The sequence below is a fragment of the Aedes albopictus genome, chromosome 2 (assembly GCF_035046485.1).
Source record: "Aedes albopictus strain Foshan chromosome 2, AalbF5, whole genome shotgun sequence".
NCBI classification, from domain to species: Eukaryota; Metazoa; Arthropoda; class Insecta; order Diptera; family Culicidae; genus Aedes; species Aedes albopictus.
The window spans coordinates 262,723,003-262,743,609 of NC_085137.1; the positions used below are offsets into that span (position 1 = coordinate 262,723,003).

The 20,607-nt window shown below is 40.5% G+C and overlaps 1 protein-coding gene across 2 annotated transcripts in view; it reads left to right on the forward strand.

Moving 5' to 3' along the window:
• LOC109411537 (centromere/kinetochore protein zw10) overlaps positions 1-20,607 on the forward strand; it is a 33,685-nt gene that overhangs the window by 10,843 nt on the left and 2,235 nt on the right. For both annotated transcript variants that reach the window (XM_029854078.2, XM_062851670.1), the window contains one exon: positions 18,522-20,135. In XM_029854078.2, the coding sequence (XP_029709938.1) occupies positions 18,533-20,135 (1,603 nt within the window). In that variant the 5' untranslated portion in view covers positions 18,522-18,532. The remainder of the gene's footprint in view (positions 1-18,521; positions 20,136-20,607) is intronic.

Genomic DNA, 20,607 nt, shown 5'->3' on the forward strand with positions numbered 1-20,607 from the left:
AGTTTTCGACTAGCGAAGTTGGATTTTTCTTAAAATCCAAGCGTCGGACCTAACTTCGGAAGTGGTGCGCTGTATAGTAAACCTGGTCCGCTATACAGCGCACCACTTCCGAAGTCATTTTCTGCAAAATGAAAATGAAATGAAAACCAAAAATATTTTGTATGGCTCGTAACGCTAAGCTAGACTCCCCCCTTCCCCTATAGCGTTACGTAATTTGTGTACGATGCCTTACCATATTTGGATATGCTATTCTCAATTTAGTTGAAAATCGGAGTTTTCGACTAGCGAAGTTGGATTTTTCTTAAAATCCAAGCGTCGGACCTAACTTCGGAAGTGGTGCGCTGTATAGTAAACCTGGTCCGCTATACAGCGCACCACTTCCGAAGTTAGGTCCGACGCACGGATTTGGAGAAAAATCCAACTTCGCTAGTCGAAAATTCCGGGATTCAACTGCACGGACAATATTGATCCGTCAAAGTAACCAGATGGTTAGAACCCAATGGTACCAAAATCCGATTGTCAGCGGTAGATTCCTAAACTACCTATCACTTCACCCACTGAAACAAAAACTAAACATGGCCCAAAAGTTTGCAAAAAGAGTGAATCAGCCTTCCACGGACCTCCCCATCGAAGCAAAAACTAGAATCGTAGAAGAACACCGCAAGATGAACATCAACGTTGCGTCCTCTTCTAGGCGTAACGTCCTCACTGGGACAAAACCTGCTTCTCAGCTTAGTGTTCTATGAGCACTTCCACAGTTGTTAACTGAGAGCTTCTTCTGCCAATGACCATTTTGCATGCGTATATCGTGTGGCAGGCACGAAGATACTCTATGCCCAAGGAAGTCAAGGAAATTTCCTTTACGAAAAGATCCTGGACCGACCGGGAATCGAACCCGTCACCCTCAGCATGGTTATGCTGAATACCCGTGCGTTTACCGCCTAGGCTATATGGGCCCGTTGCGTCAGAGCCCCGGAATGGATGCTAAGCAAGGACGAGATGGGCCAGCCATGGTTCTAATCCTACGCTGCAAAGTCCCCGAAAACGTAACGGACGACCCTCAGCTGCCGGATCCGTTCATCATTGGCACATCAGTCCAGTTAGCGGTTGGTGAACAGGAAGCTCGAAATGTGAAAGCCTCTCGCGAAGGTCGCGGCTCACGTTATTGCCCGTTGTGAAGATTTATAGATTCCGACGCAAATTAATGATTAGGCTCATTTTCAGCGTAGGTGCGTTATAAATGTTTGTTTACAATGCAAAACTATCACCAAATGTGTACCTAACAACACAGTGTAAAATATTCACCAGGACGCGGTCTGGTTTAATATCTGTGGGCCCACGCAAGAAAAATCCACGCAACTTATTTTCGCGCAGGAGTCTAAACAGGTGGAATCTCCGCAATACCACCTCCGTACAAGTTCCCGAAGCATAGTTCAAAAGCTGACGAATATGACCGAGCTAACCGACGGCACTTGGGTACTTGGACTACCACTCCCAAAGCCCTTTCCAGCATAAGCAAAATACCGCGATCGCGAAAAGTAATATCACCCTTGCTTCAAAATCCCAAAATAAGGTGAAACAGAAGATCTTCAGCAAAATGAAGGATCCCGTGCCACCAGGCAAGCAGAAAAACGTGGTGTACTCCATACCATGTGGGACAGACGACAACAAGGAATACATAGGGCAAACGAAGAGGATGTTGGAAGTGAGGGTTGCGGAGCACCAAAACGACTGTAGGAAGAGAAACCCGAAGTCTGGCTTAGCAGTCCACATGATGGAGGAAGGACATGTGTTCGACTTCAACAAAACACGAATTCTGGATCGCATACAGGACCAGGCGACCAGATGTATTGCAGAGGTATTCCACATAAAGAAACGAGGAGAAGCACACACAGTGAACCTACAGCGTGAGTGTGGGAATTTCAATTCAACCTACAACGGTCTATTGGCGCAACTGAGAAAGGAACAATGAGAAATGACGTCAACCATGAGAGGAGACGACGACGAAAGAGAGAAACTTATAAGGTAGACTAGGGGGGTAGTGGGATATATATAGAGAAAATTGACCAAAGGAAAAATTAGTATTAATCGTCTGACGTAATTGTGAAGTAAATCAGCTGAATGTAAGTGTTGTTTGTTGAATGGTCTGTTTGTATGTGAATAATGTTTGTAACAAATAAATGTTTTTTAGGCGTCTGATGATGGTCGAAGAGTAGTAGACCGAAACGCGTTACGCAAATAATGCTGTTTGTTGACCATTTCACCGAAAATAGCCAATCTAACTAAGCATATAAAGTATCGCGGTGATCAAACCAAGTCAGATTCCATCAGTATTGATGAGGAAACCATCAAGAAGCATCTGACTTCTCAAAACGTACACTCTGTTCGCTGCATCAAACAACGAATGAATGGTAAGCTCAGGAACACACCATTGTTAGTTCTATCGTTCCATGGTACAGAACTTTGGACTGTTGCGGATCGAAGTTCGAGTCTAGTACCCGTCTCCGCTAATGTGCTTCAACTGCGGAACTTACGGTCACCCACGGAAGTCATGCCAACAGCCTGGTATCTGCCTGCAATGTTCTCAACCGCTGTACGTTGCAGAAGGAGAGCAGTGCGAAAATACACCCCACTCGGGTCTCGGGTTTGTCCGAAGTACAAGGAAGAAGACACTATTATTCACATGAAAATCGATCGTGGCATCTCGTTTGGTGAGGACAGGCGCCTTTCTCAACGAAAAACATTGTAGAGAAACTATTGCGCAAATGATTCAGAACCAGCTTAAGCTAGACCAACTGATCGCAGCTCTCCAAAAACAAGTTGCTGACTTGGCCAAAGAACTTCTTCTTCTTCTTCTTCTTCTTCTTGGCGTAACGTCCTCATTGGGACAAAGCCTGCTTCTCAGCTTAGTGTTCTATGAGCACTTCCACAGTTATCAACTGAGAGCTTCCTCTGCCAATGACCATTTTGCATGCGTATATCGTGTGGCAGGCACGAAGATACTCTATGCCCAAGGAAGTCGAGGAAATTTCCTTTACGAAAAGATCCTGGACCGACCGGGAATCTAACCCGTCACCCTCAGCATGATCATGCTGAATACCCGTGCGTTTACCGCCTCGGCTATATGGGCCAAAGAACCTGCTTCCCTTAAATCAACACTTCGCGAACCACAGCTACCGCTCGCTCAATGCACTTCGATTGGAAACCAGACTTCTACATCTGGAACAGCACCCAAGACGCAGCACCAATCCAGGAAAGACAAAGGTTTCGTCATGCCGCCTGCCAAATCAAACGATAATCTTGAAAACGAAATCGACAATAGCATTCGCACCAGGAGCCGCACTGCCGTGAATCACATGTCTGTCCCATTTGCATAAGAAATCGAGCAAAGATGGGACTGATATACGATTCACGGCAGCGCAGCAACAAACGAGCGCTGAAGAGCTCTCCAACAGACCGCAACGAAAATCACGGTAAGCGTGTGTCGCATCATCCAAGAACGATGAGTAGTGCGACCAATCCAGAAACAGGATAGATCAAGAATCTACTGAAAAAGACACCCCAATCTTTGATATCGACCCGGCTTTCAACATGGACACGATCTCGGAAGAACGACAGTCACCAAACAACGGAAGAACGAACCCCTGCAACAATCTCATGGAACCTGCTTATGGACAACGACCAAATACCACGTTAGACTACACCACTCACCGCCGAACTTCCATCTCGGCTGCTTACAAGTGGACATTCTCGGCATTGCCGGCCGCTGTTGCATACCTCTGCTAATTACGACCACTACATGAATTTGAACTATGAACCATCGTCTAGTTCTACCCATTTTAATTCGCCAAGCACGAGGCTTACCACGTCAACCCTGACCAGAGATGTCCCGGATCCGTCCGATGAGCCTCTGGCGGCAGTCGACGTGGGTAACATATGTGGTCTCCGGTCACACCAAAGCGAACTCCAGATGCTGATCGCGAAACATCAACCCACAGTTACTGAAGCGAGAAGCAAGACTGAAGCAAGAAAAAGAGGCGAACAAATCTTAGAACTTGTAGTGCAAAACGACATGATAGTCCTAAACAACGGCTCGCACACTCGAATAGACCCAGTCACTGGAAACACCCAAGCTTTAGATGTCTCCTTGTGCTCTACATCCGTTGCAACAAAATTCAACTGGAAAACTCTGGCAGACTCCTCAGACAGCGATCACCTACCGATACTAATCGACACGATGGACGTCGTAAACGCTTTGTACACCCGTGCAAAGTGGCTCTACGCAAAAGACAACTGGGAACGTTTTGAAGACCTCACGAGCAAAACTGTACGAGCAGGAAACTCTCTGACAGTTGAAGAATTTTCGAATAAACTCATCCTAGCTGCGGAATCTTCAATCCCAAAATCTGCTGCAAAACGCGGACCAAAGTCGGTTCCATGGTGGAGCGAAGACGTCGAAGTAGCAGTAAAGCTGAGACGTAAACGGCTACGGGCTCTACGACGGATGAGTAACGACGATCCTCAAAAACCTCAAGCACTACAAAACTTCCAGGAAGCTCGCTCAATAGCTCGCAAAACTATTGAGAATGCGAAGCCAGTGTCGCGAAGCATCATCGTACAAGTCACAAAAAAGCTGATAAACACCAAGCTTGTGTCACCCTGTCTGCGGTTTCTGATTCGCTCTCTCTACAGTCGCTAACACCAGAAAAGACAGAATCCCATCATAGTCACCCGGTCACAATTGTTTTGCTACAATCATCCTGACTTGAATACGGCTCATGCGAGTGTCATGACTCTCTCCGTCGCCTCAAGCAGATGCAAGCGCAACAGCATGCAAAACTATGCATGTGTATTATCACAAGCACGGTACTACGTCATAAATCCTATTCGTTTTGCATAGCTCAGTTTAAACGCACACATTGAGCGCACCACGCAGTTCGCCCTGGCTACGGCAAATGCTCAGACTTCGCCCGTTATGCATCGTTGCTCAGAGAGATTGATTCTCTCGCAACCCGCCTGAAGCAACTGCTATCGCAGCAAAGCTGCGAAGGGTGAAACCCACAACATGTTTGTCATTCCAGTCGTGACATGCTAGATGGTTCGTATCACCTTGGGAAGGGTGACTCCAGAAAGCGGTACACGTGATTGTCTCGTGATGGTCGCGATTATTCGCAAGACTGTGCGAAGCAAACATGTTGGGAGGATTTCGTCACAAGCATCAACCCGAACACCCCGGAAAGTGAAGTCTGGAACAAGATAAACAGGCTTCAAGGCAAAAGGACTACCAGTACAATCACACTCAACCTTCCCAGCGGCTTTACCAACAACGGAAAAGCTGTATCGGAAGCTTTACCGGACGAATATGAGAGCAAATCATCTAACTCGCATTACTCAGAGAAATTCCGATGGCAACACAAGTTTGAGAGTACCATCATAGACTAATTTCAAGACCTCGATGTACCAAAGAAAACCATCAAATTTTGTATGTCCAGTCCGGTACCCAATAAATATTCATAACCGTGTATTTTTTTTCCGTGTAAATTGGCTTCTTTAGCGATGTTGAGATAATCCCATATTCTGAATCTCCATGCCAAACTGAGCCGAAATCCAAATTTCCATAAATTTTGGTGCTCGGGAGCCTATTTAAAAAACAGTTTGAAGTTTGTATGGGAGCGATTTGTCGAATCACCCCTCGTCGCATTTTGTACTGGGCAGAGCTGTCAAACAGTTGCCCAGCTGTCAAAAGGTGGTTTTGAAAAATCTCTTTGAAATTCATTTTAGGTACCAAAGTGATGTTTTAAAAATCTGAAAAAAATCACAGCGGCTCAGAAAAAGGTGCTCTTTCGTATAAAATCAAAAAATTAATACATTTTTCTTAATTTAAAAACCCAATTGGCTTCTTTAGCGGTGTTGGGATAGTTCCATATTCTGAATCTGCATGCCAAACTCAGCCGAAATCCAAATTTTCATCAATTTTGATGCCCGGGAACCTATTTAAATATCAATTTGAAGTTTGTACGGGAGCAATTTGTCGAATCACCCCTCGTTGCATTTTGTACTGGGCGGAGCTGTCAAACAGTTGCCTAGCTGTCAAAAGGTGATTTCGGAAAATCTCTTTAAAATTGATTTTAGGTATCAAAATAAAGTTCTAAAAATCTGAAAAAAATCGTAGTGGCTCAGAAAAAGGTGCTCTTTCGTATAAAATCAAAAAATTATTACTTTTTTCAAAATTTAAAAACCCAATTGCCTTTTGTGTAAATTATTTTTAGCGTGTTACACTGATCTGACAGCTCTGAGGGACTAAACATAAATTACGTAAAGTGAGTACCGAGGATTGTTTACAATCTGCGAACTTGACTACGAAAAAAAACGCGAGCATGACGCCGCTGGTACCATATCCCAACACTCTCAATTCTTTATTAGAGCACCTTTAACGGTGCGCTTCTATACCCCGTTTGGCAGCCCTCCATCATTGCAGGAAACTTTACCGGTCGCTGCTAGATGCGCTCGCAAAATAGTAGCGCTATGGGTGGGTGACCAAATATAACAGCGCGACAGTTGCGCTGCTAAAAATGCAATGAAAATATGACAACCCTCCCGATACGAATCAGGATGACTAATTTGATTGCTACCGGTGTGGAATAGGGTGGTTAAGTCAAAATGGTAGCGCTGCGCGGGTTGCCCGAATAGTAGCCGCCGTTAATGTTGCTCTTACACCAACGAACCTAACCTCAAAATGACTGACAATTCTCAGGTCATTTTGACAGATGTAACATAGGCATGAAAAGGACGGCAACAAGATCGATAAAGTAGAATATGTTATCCGTCTTTTTCGTGCATGTGTGTGGTCTATCAAAATGACCTGTGAATTGTCAAACATCTTCATGGCTAGCTTTGTTGGTGTAATGAAGAATGACCAAAACTCTACAAGCGATACAACACTGACTTCAGTATAGAAGAACTGATGTGGGCCCTTGATCGCAAAGGTGGTCCTTCAATAGGCGCAGACAATGGGCCTTTTCATTTGACGTCTTAAATCAGCTGATTGTTCGGGCGTTTGACAGTTCTTCTATGAAGATGACACGTTCTTGTTAGCAGCTGTTGTTCAAGCTTTGTAAACAAATGCATGCACGGATCTGTCACATGAAAAGGCCTATATAGGCTATCCAATGTTGCAACGACTCCCTATGACTTCCAAGGTTGCTTTGTTAGAGCTATTCAATCGCGTCTGGGACAGCGGGAAGTTTCCAGAGCAGTGGAAACTAGGTACTGTTATACCAATCCCCAAACCGGATTCGGATCGAAGCCTAGCAGATGGATACAGACCGATAGCTCTCTTAAGCTGTTTAGGTAAAGTTTTCGAGAGAATGGTAAAGGGTGGTAAAGGGTGTCGAATCCCACCTAGCACATTTAGAGTCTCTCCTCTACTTTGATATGAATGAGCATGTCGAAATTGTGTCCCTCGACATATCGAAGGCCTACGACACAACATGGAAGCCTGGAATCCTCCGTACCCTGAAAAAATTGAAGATCTGCGGCCGTATGTTAAACATGCTCTCCAGCTTCCTTGCTAACAGACGCTTCCAAGTCTGTGCGAACGGAACACTCTCAAGCTGCCGTTCTAAGCATATCTAGTACCATGTTGTGTTTCTAAGCATACTTTCCCACTGCTCTAACCTAAGTTTTATCTTAAAATTAATGTCTGAAAAATGCTTAACGTTATCGTGAAATATTTATTTGTGATGCAAAATGGAAAAAAATATCAAATTAACTTCAAATGGCTCTGTTACTGAGAAAAACATGGCTAGAATGCAAAGCAACATGGGACAGATATGCTATGAAGGGCAGCAAGCCCCAGGAAAGCCGAAAACGGAGTTCCTCAAGGATCTGTTCTATCAGTCACGCTCTTTTTGGTGGCCATGCAACCTATATTCGACAAAATACCTGCAGACGCTGAAATCCTGCTTTACGCCGATGATGTCATTCTGGTCGTGAAGGGAACCAATCGTTCATCAGTTCGCCAGAATATGAGAAAAGCTGCCACGGAATGGGCTGCTAGCGTCGGATTCTCTATCGCTCCTTCTAAATCTAAGCTTCTTCATTGCTGCCGCCAACGCCACCGAAAACGAGGTCGATCCATTAGAATAAACAATTTTCCTATCCCACAATATTAGGAATTTGGGTGGACTCGAACATCAATTTTAAACAACACCTAGCTTCAGTCAAGAGTAGTTGCCGCGCAAGGATCAACATTCTTCGAATCCTAGGATGTCGGCTAAAGAGAAGCACTAGAGCCACCCTATTAAAAGCGGGATCAGCGCTAGTAGTATCAAAATTATTTTTCGGGTTGGGACTGATCAGCACCAACATCGAAGACATGGAACGGATATTAGGGCCAATATACAATGCAGTAGTACGCTTGTCTTCCGGGGTTTTTGTTACCAGCCCTATCCCCTCTGTCATGGCTGAAGCTGGATGCCTACCTTTTCGCCTGGCACTAATACAACGACTGGTGCAACTCGCAGTACGGCTACTGAAGAAAACTTCGACTGCGTCCAACTACTCTCTGGTGTCAAGAGCAAAAACCCTGCTTGCTGAAGCATGCTGAATACATTCTACAGGTTATTTATACTTTGCCTAATGTATGCCCCGCCCCACTCTCCGAAACACCGATCGAGAATGGAACACAAACGCTCCACGCATAGATAACCACATTAGAAACAACATAAAAGCAGGCGCAAACAAGAGTATCGTAATCCCAGTGTTTCAATCCTTCATCACAAATCGGTACCAACATCACACCAAGTGCTTCACGGACGGCTCAAAAGACGGCCCCTTCACTGGCGTTGGGGTAGTGATAGGGAACGAGGAGGATAGCCACTCTTTACCAGATGTTTGTAGCATATTTTCAGCAGAAGCGTACGGCCAATGAGGTACAGATACCAAGACAGATACAGGTGGCGCAGATAAACATTGCAAACCACTGGTTGTCTTGAGTTGCATTTGATCAGCGGTAGAACAAAAGAGACAACCAGTGGTTTGCAATGTTTATCTGCGCCACCTGTATCTGTACCTTATTGGCGTACGGCCTCCTGACTGCTGTATCTCACTGCAACGATAATCAATCATACTTGACACATTCTACGGGCCCCGTATCATCAATACTCATTTTTCAAAGTATATTTCATAAGGCATATTTCACATTTCTATAACATTCTACATTACTCTTGCCGTCCAAAAATGTATTCAACATGATATAAATGTTACAATAAATATTTATTGAATGACGATTAAGGTGAAACGGGACGCCGTGTTATTTTTCCTATCTTGCCTCTCTTTCTAACAATTTGCCTCGCGTTTTTGAAGATGGTAATCTCGAGTTCTATCGCACTGAAGATGCTGAAAAACAATCAGCATATGCACTGCAAGTGAGCATACACAGTGATAGGTTTTTGTTGCAAAATATGAAGTAGAATCTGAGATTACCATCTTAGTAGCAACAGAGCAATGGCGGATATTTCCCCGACCGTCCCGTCCGCCCTTAAGATTAACAATTGAAATCGTGATTTTAAGGCATTTAGACACACTATTCATCAAAGCTGCCGTACTTTAAACACCAACGCACTGATTTCTCAAAAGTCTTCCATGATTAACAGATAAATGTATGTAGATTTTTTAGCATACAAAGAATTTTAAATGTAATACCTACTTTACAACTCTGAGGTAAGGCTGGTCAAAGTATAGGTTTTTAAAGCGTTGTAACGTCACGGAAAATCAACCTTTATGGAATTTATTCAAATTCGGAACAAGTTTCAAATTTGAAATTTTGTATGGTCTTTGTACTCCAAAATATCTTTCAAATGAGACTAAAAGAAAGTAAATCGGTCCACTGACGCCTGAGTTTCACCTGGTTGAAGTTTGCGTTGTAACGTCACGAAAAAATTTCTGTGGAAAAAAACAAATTTTTCTGGCTTGGACGGCTTCTGCAGCGGACAAAGGTAATTCTATATTCAAAACTATTTCTGTCTCGTTGTGTATGAGCCCTTTTTCAAGATATCAAGATAAATTGCGTACCATTAGGGCCCGTTCATAAGCTAAAGAAAAAAAAAGAAAAACTGATAATTTCTATGATATCAGAGCCAAACAGACAAAACACTGACAAAATTACCATCTCATATATCTCATTATTGACAACTTCGAGAGTTAGTGTTTTCAGCAAAATTGTTAGATTGGTCAAAGACTTACAGTTGATGGATAGTTTCGTTTGAAGTTCAACCAAAAAGCGGCGCTAGAAAACTTACAAATTTTAAATAATTTAAAATTTCATATATCTCAGGACGCCGATTACTTAGAAAGACGGTTTCTTCGGCAAATTGTTTGGTAAGTCATTAGATGCGCGATTTCGCCACTAGAAGACGCTAGTTTCCATTTTGCAAAAGCTGGCAAATGATTAGAATTTCTCAAAAAGTGTTCTACTAGCTGAAACTTTTTTCACTTTTGACATGTTGTATTCAAATTAAATGGTAATCAAAGACCAATGATTCGATTTGGTTCACTTGATCCCAAGATATAAAAGTAAAAAAAGATGTATTCTGCTTGAAGCGCTCCATCTTTGTGGAGAGCTAACCAATCAAGTTAAAATTTGTAGCAATTACAGATAACAAGATGAGGAACTATCAGTAAAAATTGGAGGAGTTACGGCTTGTAGAATGTTTTCATGATAAATAAAAAATATGGAATGCTTTTAAAAATTTGCAATTAGCGCCACGGTGCGGCAGAAATAAAATCCAAACGGCTATTTAACTGAAAGTCCTTGATCTACCAAATAACTTTACCGAAGCATCAATATTTCTGATCATTCATTATCCTGATAAAAAGGAAAATAAAAATGTGTATGCCATCTAGCGCCCTCTAGTGGAAGGATTTGAAATCATATTGAAACCAATGGACTACCCGCTTAGCGCATACCCACAGTTGATCAGCAGGAGTAAATCCATTTTATTTTGTATGGTGAAAAGCATCTAAACTTGAATTACTTGAAATAGAAAGCTTTTACTGAAAAAATATTTGGTAGGCTTAATAGTAGTCACCATTGTGCACAACCACTACCAAATATTTTTTCGAATAATGTATTCCACTTCGATAAATTTGCCTTTAGATGCTATTCGCCATACAATATTTTTGAGATTTACTTTTAGCGATTTTTCGCGCATAGAAGCTAGCGCCACATTGGTCGATGCGGAGAGTAGGAAAACAGCCGATGTAGGTAATTCATTGAAAGTTCTTGACCAGCCAAACAACTTTGTCGAGGACATCAACTGTCTAAATAATAAGGATCTTTTTTTTTTGTTTGTATTAACGAGATTTTTAACCCTAGGCTAGTTCATCTCGGGACCCACGTTTTACTTCCCTTCCGAAGGAAGAACCCACAATGTCGGGAGTGAGATTCGACCCCAGGTCCTCGGCGTGATAGTCAAGTGTTCTAACCACCACACCAGGTCCGCTCCCAATAATAAGGATCTTGAAATATATGGGATGGAAATTATATCAGTGTTGCGTATGTCTTTGATATCACATGAATCACCGACTCATATATTGCAGGACCCTGATTACTTGGAGAGTTGTTTAACTTTTCAAGGATCTTCCGTTTCAAAGTCGTTTGGTTTAAGGTTCTACTTGCCTAGTGGTAGTTGAAATTTTGAAAAATCAGGTATATTATATTTATTCAAAAAAGAAAAGTTGTAACTTTTCAAAAAGTGCCCAAAAATGTTATTTTTTCAACTAGTCAAAACTTGTAGGAAACTTTCCATATTATATTTATTCAAAAAAGAAAAGTTGTAACTTTTCAAAAAGTGCCCAAAAATGTTATTTTTTCAACTAGTCAAAACTTGTAGGAAACTTTTTTGAGAAATTCTAATCATATGCAAACCATTATAAACTTTTAATTAGCGTCGCCCAGTGGCGAAATCTCACGTCCAATGGTAAATCAGCTGTAAGTCTTTGATTTATCAAATAACTCTACGAAAGGCACCAACTCTCTAAGTAATTAAGATTTTTTTTATCACTGTTAGGTTATTTGTCTCTGAGATCACAGAAGTTAATCTTAGGATCGTAAGTGGTTTGCAAATCCTCTGGTATGACTTTGGTTCAATAAATTCTCGCACACATCTTAAAGAGTTTTCACTTGAATTGATGACATAGCATAGATTATTGAAGAAATGTTTATCTCGACGGCGTAATGAGTTCTACGCTGAAAAATCTAAAAATTTTACAAGGAATCTGAATATGAAAAAATATTTTGAGGTTTACAATCGTTTTCATAAGTTTTAGTGGAAAATCTGGCTACGAATGCGTCAAAACGTTGTAACGTCACGGTAGAATGTGTCACTTACTGATTCCGCTAGTTCAGGGTGGCCACTCAGAGCGACAAATAAAATTCCCGAGTTTTTCCCGGTTTTCCCGGCAGCTTTTTGAAGATTTTCCCGATTCTGAAATATGATACACAATGATAATTAAACGTTACCTGCTAAGAAAAATTTAAGAGATTTAATATTGAATATTTTCAAATCCTTGTATTTAACCATAGTATTCATATGACCCTTAAAATAAGTTTATATCTAATTTACCAAACATTTCGCTAAGTCGTGTGTTGTTTGATCTGTTTGTCTCGTATAGGGTATTCGTTCTCTTATTAAGCATGTGGCTCCCATTTTCATCCCACGAAAAACAAAGGATTGAAGCGCTGTTTGTTTTGTTTGTTATTTTTGTATTTTTTGTTAGAAGTGAGCACCCATGAAAACAAAGAGAACGGAGTCAATCGGTGCCGTAATCGCTTGTTTTCGAATAGGATGGAAATGGGAGCAAGAGATTACTGATGGCACACATACCCTATAATGATGGGCATTGAAGTTACAAAAACTTCATTAGAGATTCGTTAAATTCATAGCTAACCAACTAGTACAAATTATGCAGTTATTAATCCTGGGGGATCGAAATTCCTAGAGAGAAAACACTATGAATATATGATTTGTTGTACGAATCTAGTAATAGCTAGGTGGATTTCTTAGTATTATTCCAAAAAAAATACTTGGTAAGTTCGTTTGAGTCCTCCACGGTGTGTCTGGTAGAACAATATTATCGCAAAAAATAGGCATCCCGAAATTCTTCGTTACTCGAAAATATAGGTTTTTAGCTTTCATTTAACGGGTCGATCAAAAAAATCCACCGAGGGACCTCGAACAACTTTTTCATTTGATTATTTTTGCTCACTGTGGACCGTTAATTGGGAGGAAGTTATTGATGAACGGCTTTTAATTAAAACAAAATGGTGTAAGTTTGAGATACTTTTGTTTCCCAATACCATACAAACAATATACCATACATATGGAAACAAGACTTATATATTTGGCCTATGTGAATTCTGAACATAGGACACATCATATATATAAAAGCCCAGAGTTGTCTGTCCTTCCGTCACGCTTTGAAATGTTTCACCATAGTTGTATCACTTCAGAAAATAAAAAATGAACTTTTTGGAATGATCTGGAACACCAATATTCTGAAAATTGCAAGAACTTTCTGGAAGTTACTGAAAGCTCCAGAGGAGAGATGAAAAAGGTTCTGGAATTTTCCTGAGTATTGAATTTCTTCAATATTCGAAACGTTATAGAAGTTTCTGGACGCTCCAGAAAGAAGATGCAATAATATGAAACATCTTCTTTTTCTTTTTGGTATAACGTCCCAATTGGAACAAAGCATGCTTCTCAGCTTGCTAATTTTGTGGAAATTACTGAAAGTTTCAGAAAAAAAGAAGAACGTTCTGGAATGTTCTGAATTATTAAGCTACTTTAATTTTCTAGAACTTTCCGGAAGTCTCTGGAAGTTCTCTAACCCTCAGCATAATTTTGCTAAATACCCACGAGTTTACTGCTCGGCTGTATGCGCTCCAAACAATAATTCACGATGACTGAAATGAAATGAAATATTCGCAGTTCCTTCCTGAGAAGCTTCTAGAAGTTTCTTACCATTCCAGGGATTAAAATCCTGTAACAGTTAAAGGTGTGTACTTGGAAGTATACTTTCTGGCGTTTTGCATTTCTGAATACATGATAGTATGCCTTCTGGCGATTCTGATGAGTCAATTGCTGAATGAAATGTTTCGCATATTTTCAATGGATTCTGAGGAAACTTCTGGATATTGTTATTCCAGAATGCTCAAGAATCTCCTTGAGGGATGAACATTTTCTAAATCTAAATAAGGGAGATCAAAAACGGCATATGAATCCAGGTGTTGTCTATCTGTCCTCCCTTCACTCTTAGCAATATTTGACTGAAATATTTCACGTATATTTCGGTGAGGCCTGCATGATATGATCTGAGTGTTCGAGATTGAAGTCGAATCGATGAGCATGAGCATGAGCATGAGCATAGATGACCGCACAATTCGTAGTTGCTACTCCGTGATTGACCAGAGCAATCGAAATTGCACAAGGAACCAATGAATAGGGCTTGGGACTAGCTTGCTATTCTCAATGTACACAGGTCGAGAGCTCTCAACTTTAATAAGGTCAATAACGGCGCCGGCCACGTCCTTACGGTCATCGAGGATGGAAGGGAATGTTGGTAAGATAAACGTTGTTATGAAGACCGCGACTCGCTGCATGTCCACGTTTGTCTCAGGAAGGAATTTCAAGGATGGCAGAAAATCACTTCAAGCGATAAATGATACAGGATACGAATAATCCAAGATAGCCTTGTTCTTGCAGCAGCATGATGCCGACGCCTCACACTGTGCTCGTATCACAGAACAATTATAGCATCTGATGCACGCTTTTTCGCGTGATGACCCGTTATCGGATCATGTTACAAGTCATGATAAATTTTATTCATCACATTTTTTGCCACTTATGCACCCGTAAACCGCATTCATGATTCGTAATGATACGTTCATAAGCATATCTGGAAGTTAAATCACCAAGAATGCTCAAAAAGTGAATGAAATCACTAATTTATCATTTCGACTTCATGATAACGATCGCATCGCGCCCGCACATGCCGAGCGAATCATTCTTCTCGGACCGAAGTTTGTTATGATGCTTGACGACAAAATGTTATCGTTGTTGCTATGATCGCGCGATGCCGTTCGACCGCGACACATTCGAAATCTGATCATGATCACTAGATTTCCATCCTTGGGCGTGAAAATAGTAGTTTACGCAACAAGGTGCAGAATGACGATTTTTACAGCACGAGTCGTACGTTTATCCAACGAGGCTTGCCGAGTTGGATAATTACGACGAGTGCTGGAAAAATCGAGTTCTGCACCGAGTTGCGTACAACGTTTTTTGCAATTCCATAAATTATCCTTGAGGATAGTTTTTAACAAAACTTTTTCATCAAACTGCACACTGATGTTCATAGCCATGTTTAAGAAAATCAGAACATGACAGGTTATACTGTGCAGTTGTCACAATTTTTCAAAACTGTGCCCAGAAAGCATCAAGAAGTTGACCAAAACTGAAAACAGTGCTGTAATGGTTCATTACGCAACGCAAATCAGTGCTGTAATGAACCATTACAGCACTGTTTATTTGGTGTGGGAAAGTAGGCCTTTTCCTGTCAGATTTGCGCGAGGTAAAACAGCCTATTACGATGAGGAATTGCAAAAAGGATTTTTCAACATAGCGGAGTTTCAAAAACAATATGTAATTTTTCTGAAAATAATATGACGGAAACGTGTTGAATCGTTAAGTTTGATCTTGATTTTTCTGTATTTACATAAATTATCCCGGCTAGGCGACATATTTTTCTGATAAAACTCTGCGTTTCTGATGATTTCTCCAATAGGGCTAACCCTGGAATTTTTTGTTAGTAGGGTAAGGTACATTGTCAGTCCGGGAGTCACCTATGGTTGGTGATATGATTTGACAATGGATCAATATACACAAACCGCCGTTAACAACCGACCACTTTTCGACGCAAAAACTAGCCAAAAAGAAAATTCTATCGCGCGTCTCCACTCCACTAGGGAGCAGAAACCTTTAGTCTATTCCACACAGAAATACACTTAACGCGACTCACTTGTCGGCTCCCGGATTTTTTCTCGACCGGCGAACCCGAACTAACATTTTTCACTCTTTTGTGTAAATGCAAAAAATGAAAGAAAATATTTATTATCAACTAAAAGTGTATTGGAAACTGGAACATCATATATATAAAATCCCAGAGTTGTCTGTCTGTCCTTCCGTCACATTTTGAAATGTTTCGCTGAAATGTTTCACCATAGCTAAAATAAATTTCTAAAAAATTCGAGAACTTTCTGGATTGGAATTTCAAAAGAATAATATTCTGGAACGATCTATTTCATTGAAATGTTTCACCATAGCTATTTCAAACTTTTGAAAAATTTGAGAACTTTCTTGAAGTTATTGAACTCCTCAGATATAATAATAAGAAGATCATTCTGCAATGTGCTGGATCACCAAAATGCTTAGAACTTCCGCGAACTATCTGGAAGGTACTGAAAGTTTTTGAAAAAAATATCCGTTCTAGAGTATTAAACTTCTTAAATTTTCGAGGTGTGTACTTGGAAGTATACTTTCAGGCGTTTTCATTTCTAGAACATTCTCCCATTCGATGGACAATAGTCGTCTGCGGTCAAAAAGTAGATACATGATAGAATAAATTCTGGCGCTTCTGGTAAGTCCAATGCTAAGTGAAATATTTCACATATTTATTGATATACTGGTTTAAAAAATGTCCTTGATGGATAAAAATTCTTATGTTAGAAGATCAAAAACAGGTGCACCAAAATAGGGCTGCATGAAATAAAACCCGGAGTTGTCTATCTGTCCTCCCGTGACGTTTAGCAAAGTTTTACTGAAATATTTCATGTATAGTGGAATGGTGAGAATAGCATTGTATGAACTAGAACAAAAGAATAAGGAGAAGAAAAAGCAAAAAAATAGGAAGGAAACTGAGGTTTTAAAAACTGTTCCAGAACTTTCAACGAGTGCTCAAAATTTTTCTTTTTTTTTTACAAATGTTCGAGAGGTTTCCGAGCATAATGGATAACATATGAGCATATTCAAAAGTTCTCAGATTGGATAACAAAAAACTTCTGGAGCTTACCAGGAAGAAGAAAAACAAGTATCTAGACAATTCTAGAACACTCATCGGAGAAATGAATTGAATATGCTTTCCTTTCATAATTGGAAGAAATTTCCAAAAACATGGAAAAGAAGATATTCTAGGATATATTTCGAAGAAATGAAGAGACATGTCTCGGAATTGCGAAAACGTGGCTAGCCACGTAGGGTCAGCTAGTACTCTATTAACAGCAATAAATCGAACTAAACATGTAGTGATCTACAGATCTTGCCCCTCGTAACACTTTGTGTGCCACTGTTTACTACATTATGAATAAAAATTCTTGTTTTAAGTGCCTTCTGCTCGTTTCTTTACAAAGCCATTTTCCAAAAGCACTTCTTGAACAATTTGATAAGAGCTTTTTATTCCTAAAATAAATTGTTTCCATTATACAGTTTATACTATTACTATTATTCATTCAGCGAGATCACTTCATCAAGAAGACTTGCAGCATTGCCGAAGATCGGGAGTCACTGTTACCAGCACCACCATGGATGAAGGTGGAACTTTTTATGATAGTGTGTGTAAATCTTCATACTCGCGCCAATAAACTCTTACACTTTTATACAAAGGTACCACCTTAACTCAACAGGCTGCAGTGCCGTCGGTGACGCTTGCCGTTCGTATGGGAAAATAACAGAATTGCATGTCTTCTTGATGAAGTAGTCTTCGCTTTCAGCAATAAGCGCCCAATTCAAACAGAACCTGCTTTGATTTTTTTTTACTTCAGCTGAATTTGTGTCCGATATTGACTAATCAAAGAGAAAATATTTTTTCGTAAAAGCAATGACGGAGTTATATACCCTAAAACCTTGTTTGTAGAACTGATCTTTCTGGCGTTTTGTCTCAGTTGGGAAAAAGCCCGCTTCTCAAATTATTGTTTTATGAGCGAGCACTTAAACGGATATTAACGGAGATGTTTCTTTGTCAATCAACCGCCTTAGTATGTATTGTACCAGTGGTTAGTTATGTTTCGAAAAAATCCTGAAGCCACTGGGACTCGAACCCGTCACTCTCAGCATAGCTTTGCAGAAGACCTGCGCTGTCACCGCTTCGGCTCTATGGATTATATAGTGTTTGTACATATTAAATGTCTAGCCTTCTCACAATTTTATGCATGTGTCTTCATTCTGCTATATGTAGTCAATGTTATGTACAGTGTGATATAATTTTTTACCAAGGTAATTCTTATGGGAGTCTATAGTGTTGGGTCCTTTTCAATTGTTGGTCTTGAATTATAACGTCCAAGTTTCAGGCAAGTTACAAAAAAACCTCATGAGAACAAATCTGCCGATAAAGTCACCCTATCTCATGAAAAAAAATAATGATTTTCAATGTCTTGTTAATGTCTCTTTATTTTTATTACTTTTTAGATTCATTCAATATGGCCACTCTAGAAGAAAGCATGGAAGTCGAAATTCTAAAACAAGATTTAGATGCACGCAAGCAAATTAGCCGAATTGTCTCTAAAATTAAAGACTACCAAGACAAGGTGAAAGAAATTGTATCCAGTTATTATGTTGATTTTCTGCCCAACTGTTACGACAATATGACGATAATGAAGAACGGAAAAATGCTGGAGGAAGAGATCAACAAAATTGTGTCGATGGTGAATCAGGATACGGCTTGGCAGCTATCAATGGCCCAGGAACACATCCAGCAGCATCGAGAGGAACTGAGCGAAGCAATTGTGGGATATAAAACATCATATAAGCTTCAAACCATCCACAGCTTGTTTGAAATGATTCCGAGGAGTGGCGATGACTACCAAAAGTTGATCAGCATTCTGGACAAAATTAAATCGCTGCTTAACGATGGCAGTGATCCCGTTTTTCAGAAACTTGAGTGTTACCAGAGCATTCGGTTGAGATATCACGAAGAATATCAAATTCTTCTCTACAACTTGAACAAAAAGTTTGAATCATTGATCCAATTTAATGAAAAGCCATTCCAAAACACCAAGGCCATCACCATAAAGATTAAGAAGAATGAAGATCAGTTGCATCAAGTGATCGTTGCACTGGTCAATACAAACTATAATGTTCAACGTATGTGCAAATTCCTGATGGATAACGTTTTTGAACCCATAATTACGCGTCCAGTTTCTCTCACGTGTAACGATGATGATGGAGATTTTGTTTTCATTCAACTGTCGTATCAACTGAAGTCAAATGATGAGTTGAGACCGAACTACAAAATTATTTTTCAACGAATGATGGAAACATTCTACTGCTTGGGGCACATGAACATTCTGATTTCCGAACGGCAATGTATCTTCTCTATCATCGCCAAATACATCAAGGGAACACTGTGTAAGCTTCTGATCGAAAACTGTTTGCAAAACGATATTCCGGATACAATCGATGAGATGAACGAATCCAGCATGGTGCAGTCCATTCAGGAGTTCAATAAATTTCTCACGGAGATGCTCTTTCTGGACCACGAAAACGACACCGTTTTAGATGAGTACGCTAGCAAGATAGAACTACTGTTCCAGAAGAAGTTCTGCACAAACATCGTGTCCACGGCTTCGGACATAATGAAGAAAGACTTACACGACATGGTTCTGGTCGAGGAGCGTGAAACACATTTTTCAAACGGGTCGGACATGTTTTCGAGTTGCATGGTTTCGAAGAGTGTAGTCGAGCTGAAGAAATTACTGGATAAAATTCTTTCGGAGGTGACCACAGCGGAAAAAGATCTGTCGGACCGGTTAATGAAAACTATCGCAACCATTTTGGAGCGTTACTGCATCGAAGTGGAACAAAACCACGAGAAATTGTTGCTGAAAATCCCACAGCAAACGGCGCTGTATCACAACAATTGTATGTACTTATCGTTTTGGTTGCAGAAAAATGCCAGCAAATTAGGTGGTAACAACTCATTTATGTTGATTGGAAGTGCGCTACGGGATCAGGGCACCAAAACGTTTAATAATCAACTGCAAAATCAAAGATCGTTGCTCCTGCAGTCATTAAAAGGATTTGGTAAGTTGAATTTTAGCCTATGAGGGCATTACATAGCAGATAACTGAATTTGATCCGCTAATAACACGTAAGAATTTGTTATGCACTGCTCGGTTTTTCCGTGACTTTCTTGCAGCACTGACCCAGCCGCACAAGTTGTTCATGTATCATATTCTCAGGTTCAGCTTCTAAAATGAGCTGTACTGCCCCCATTCGCATAACAGTCCCATGTGAATAGGAAACCCAGCAAACATGGGACTGTTATGCGAATGGGGGCAGTGTAGGTGATTGAATTTAGATATGACGAAATGATTTTTTTTCAATTTCTCATCGTAATAGGCTGTTTTACCTCACCCAAATCTGACAGGAAAAGGCCTACTTTCCCACATCAAATTAACAGTGCGGTAATGGTTCATTACAGCACTGATTTGCGTTGCGTAATGAACCATTACAGCACTGGTTTCAGTTTTGGTCAACTTATTGATGCTTTCTG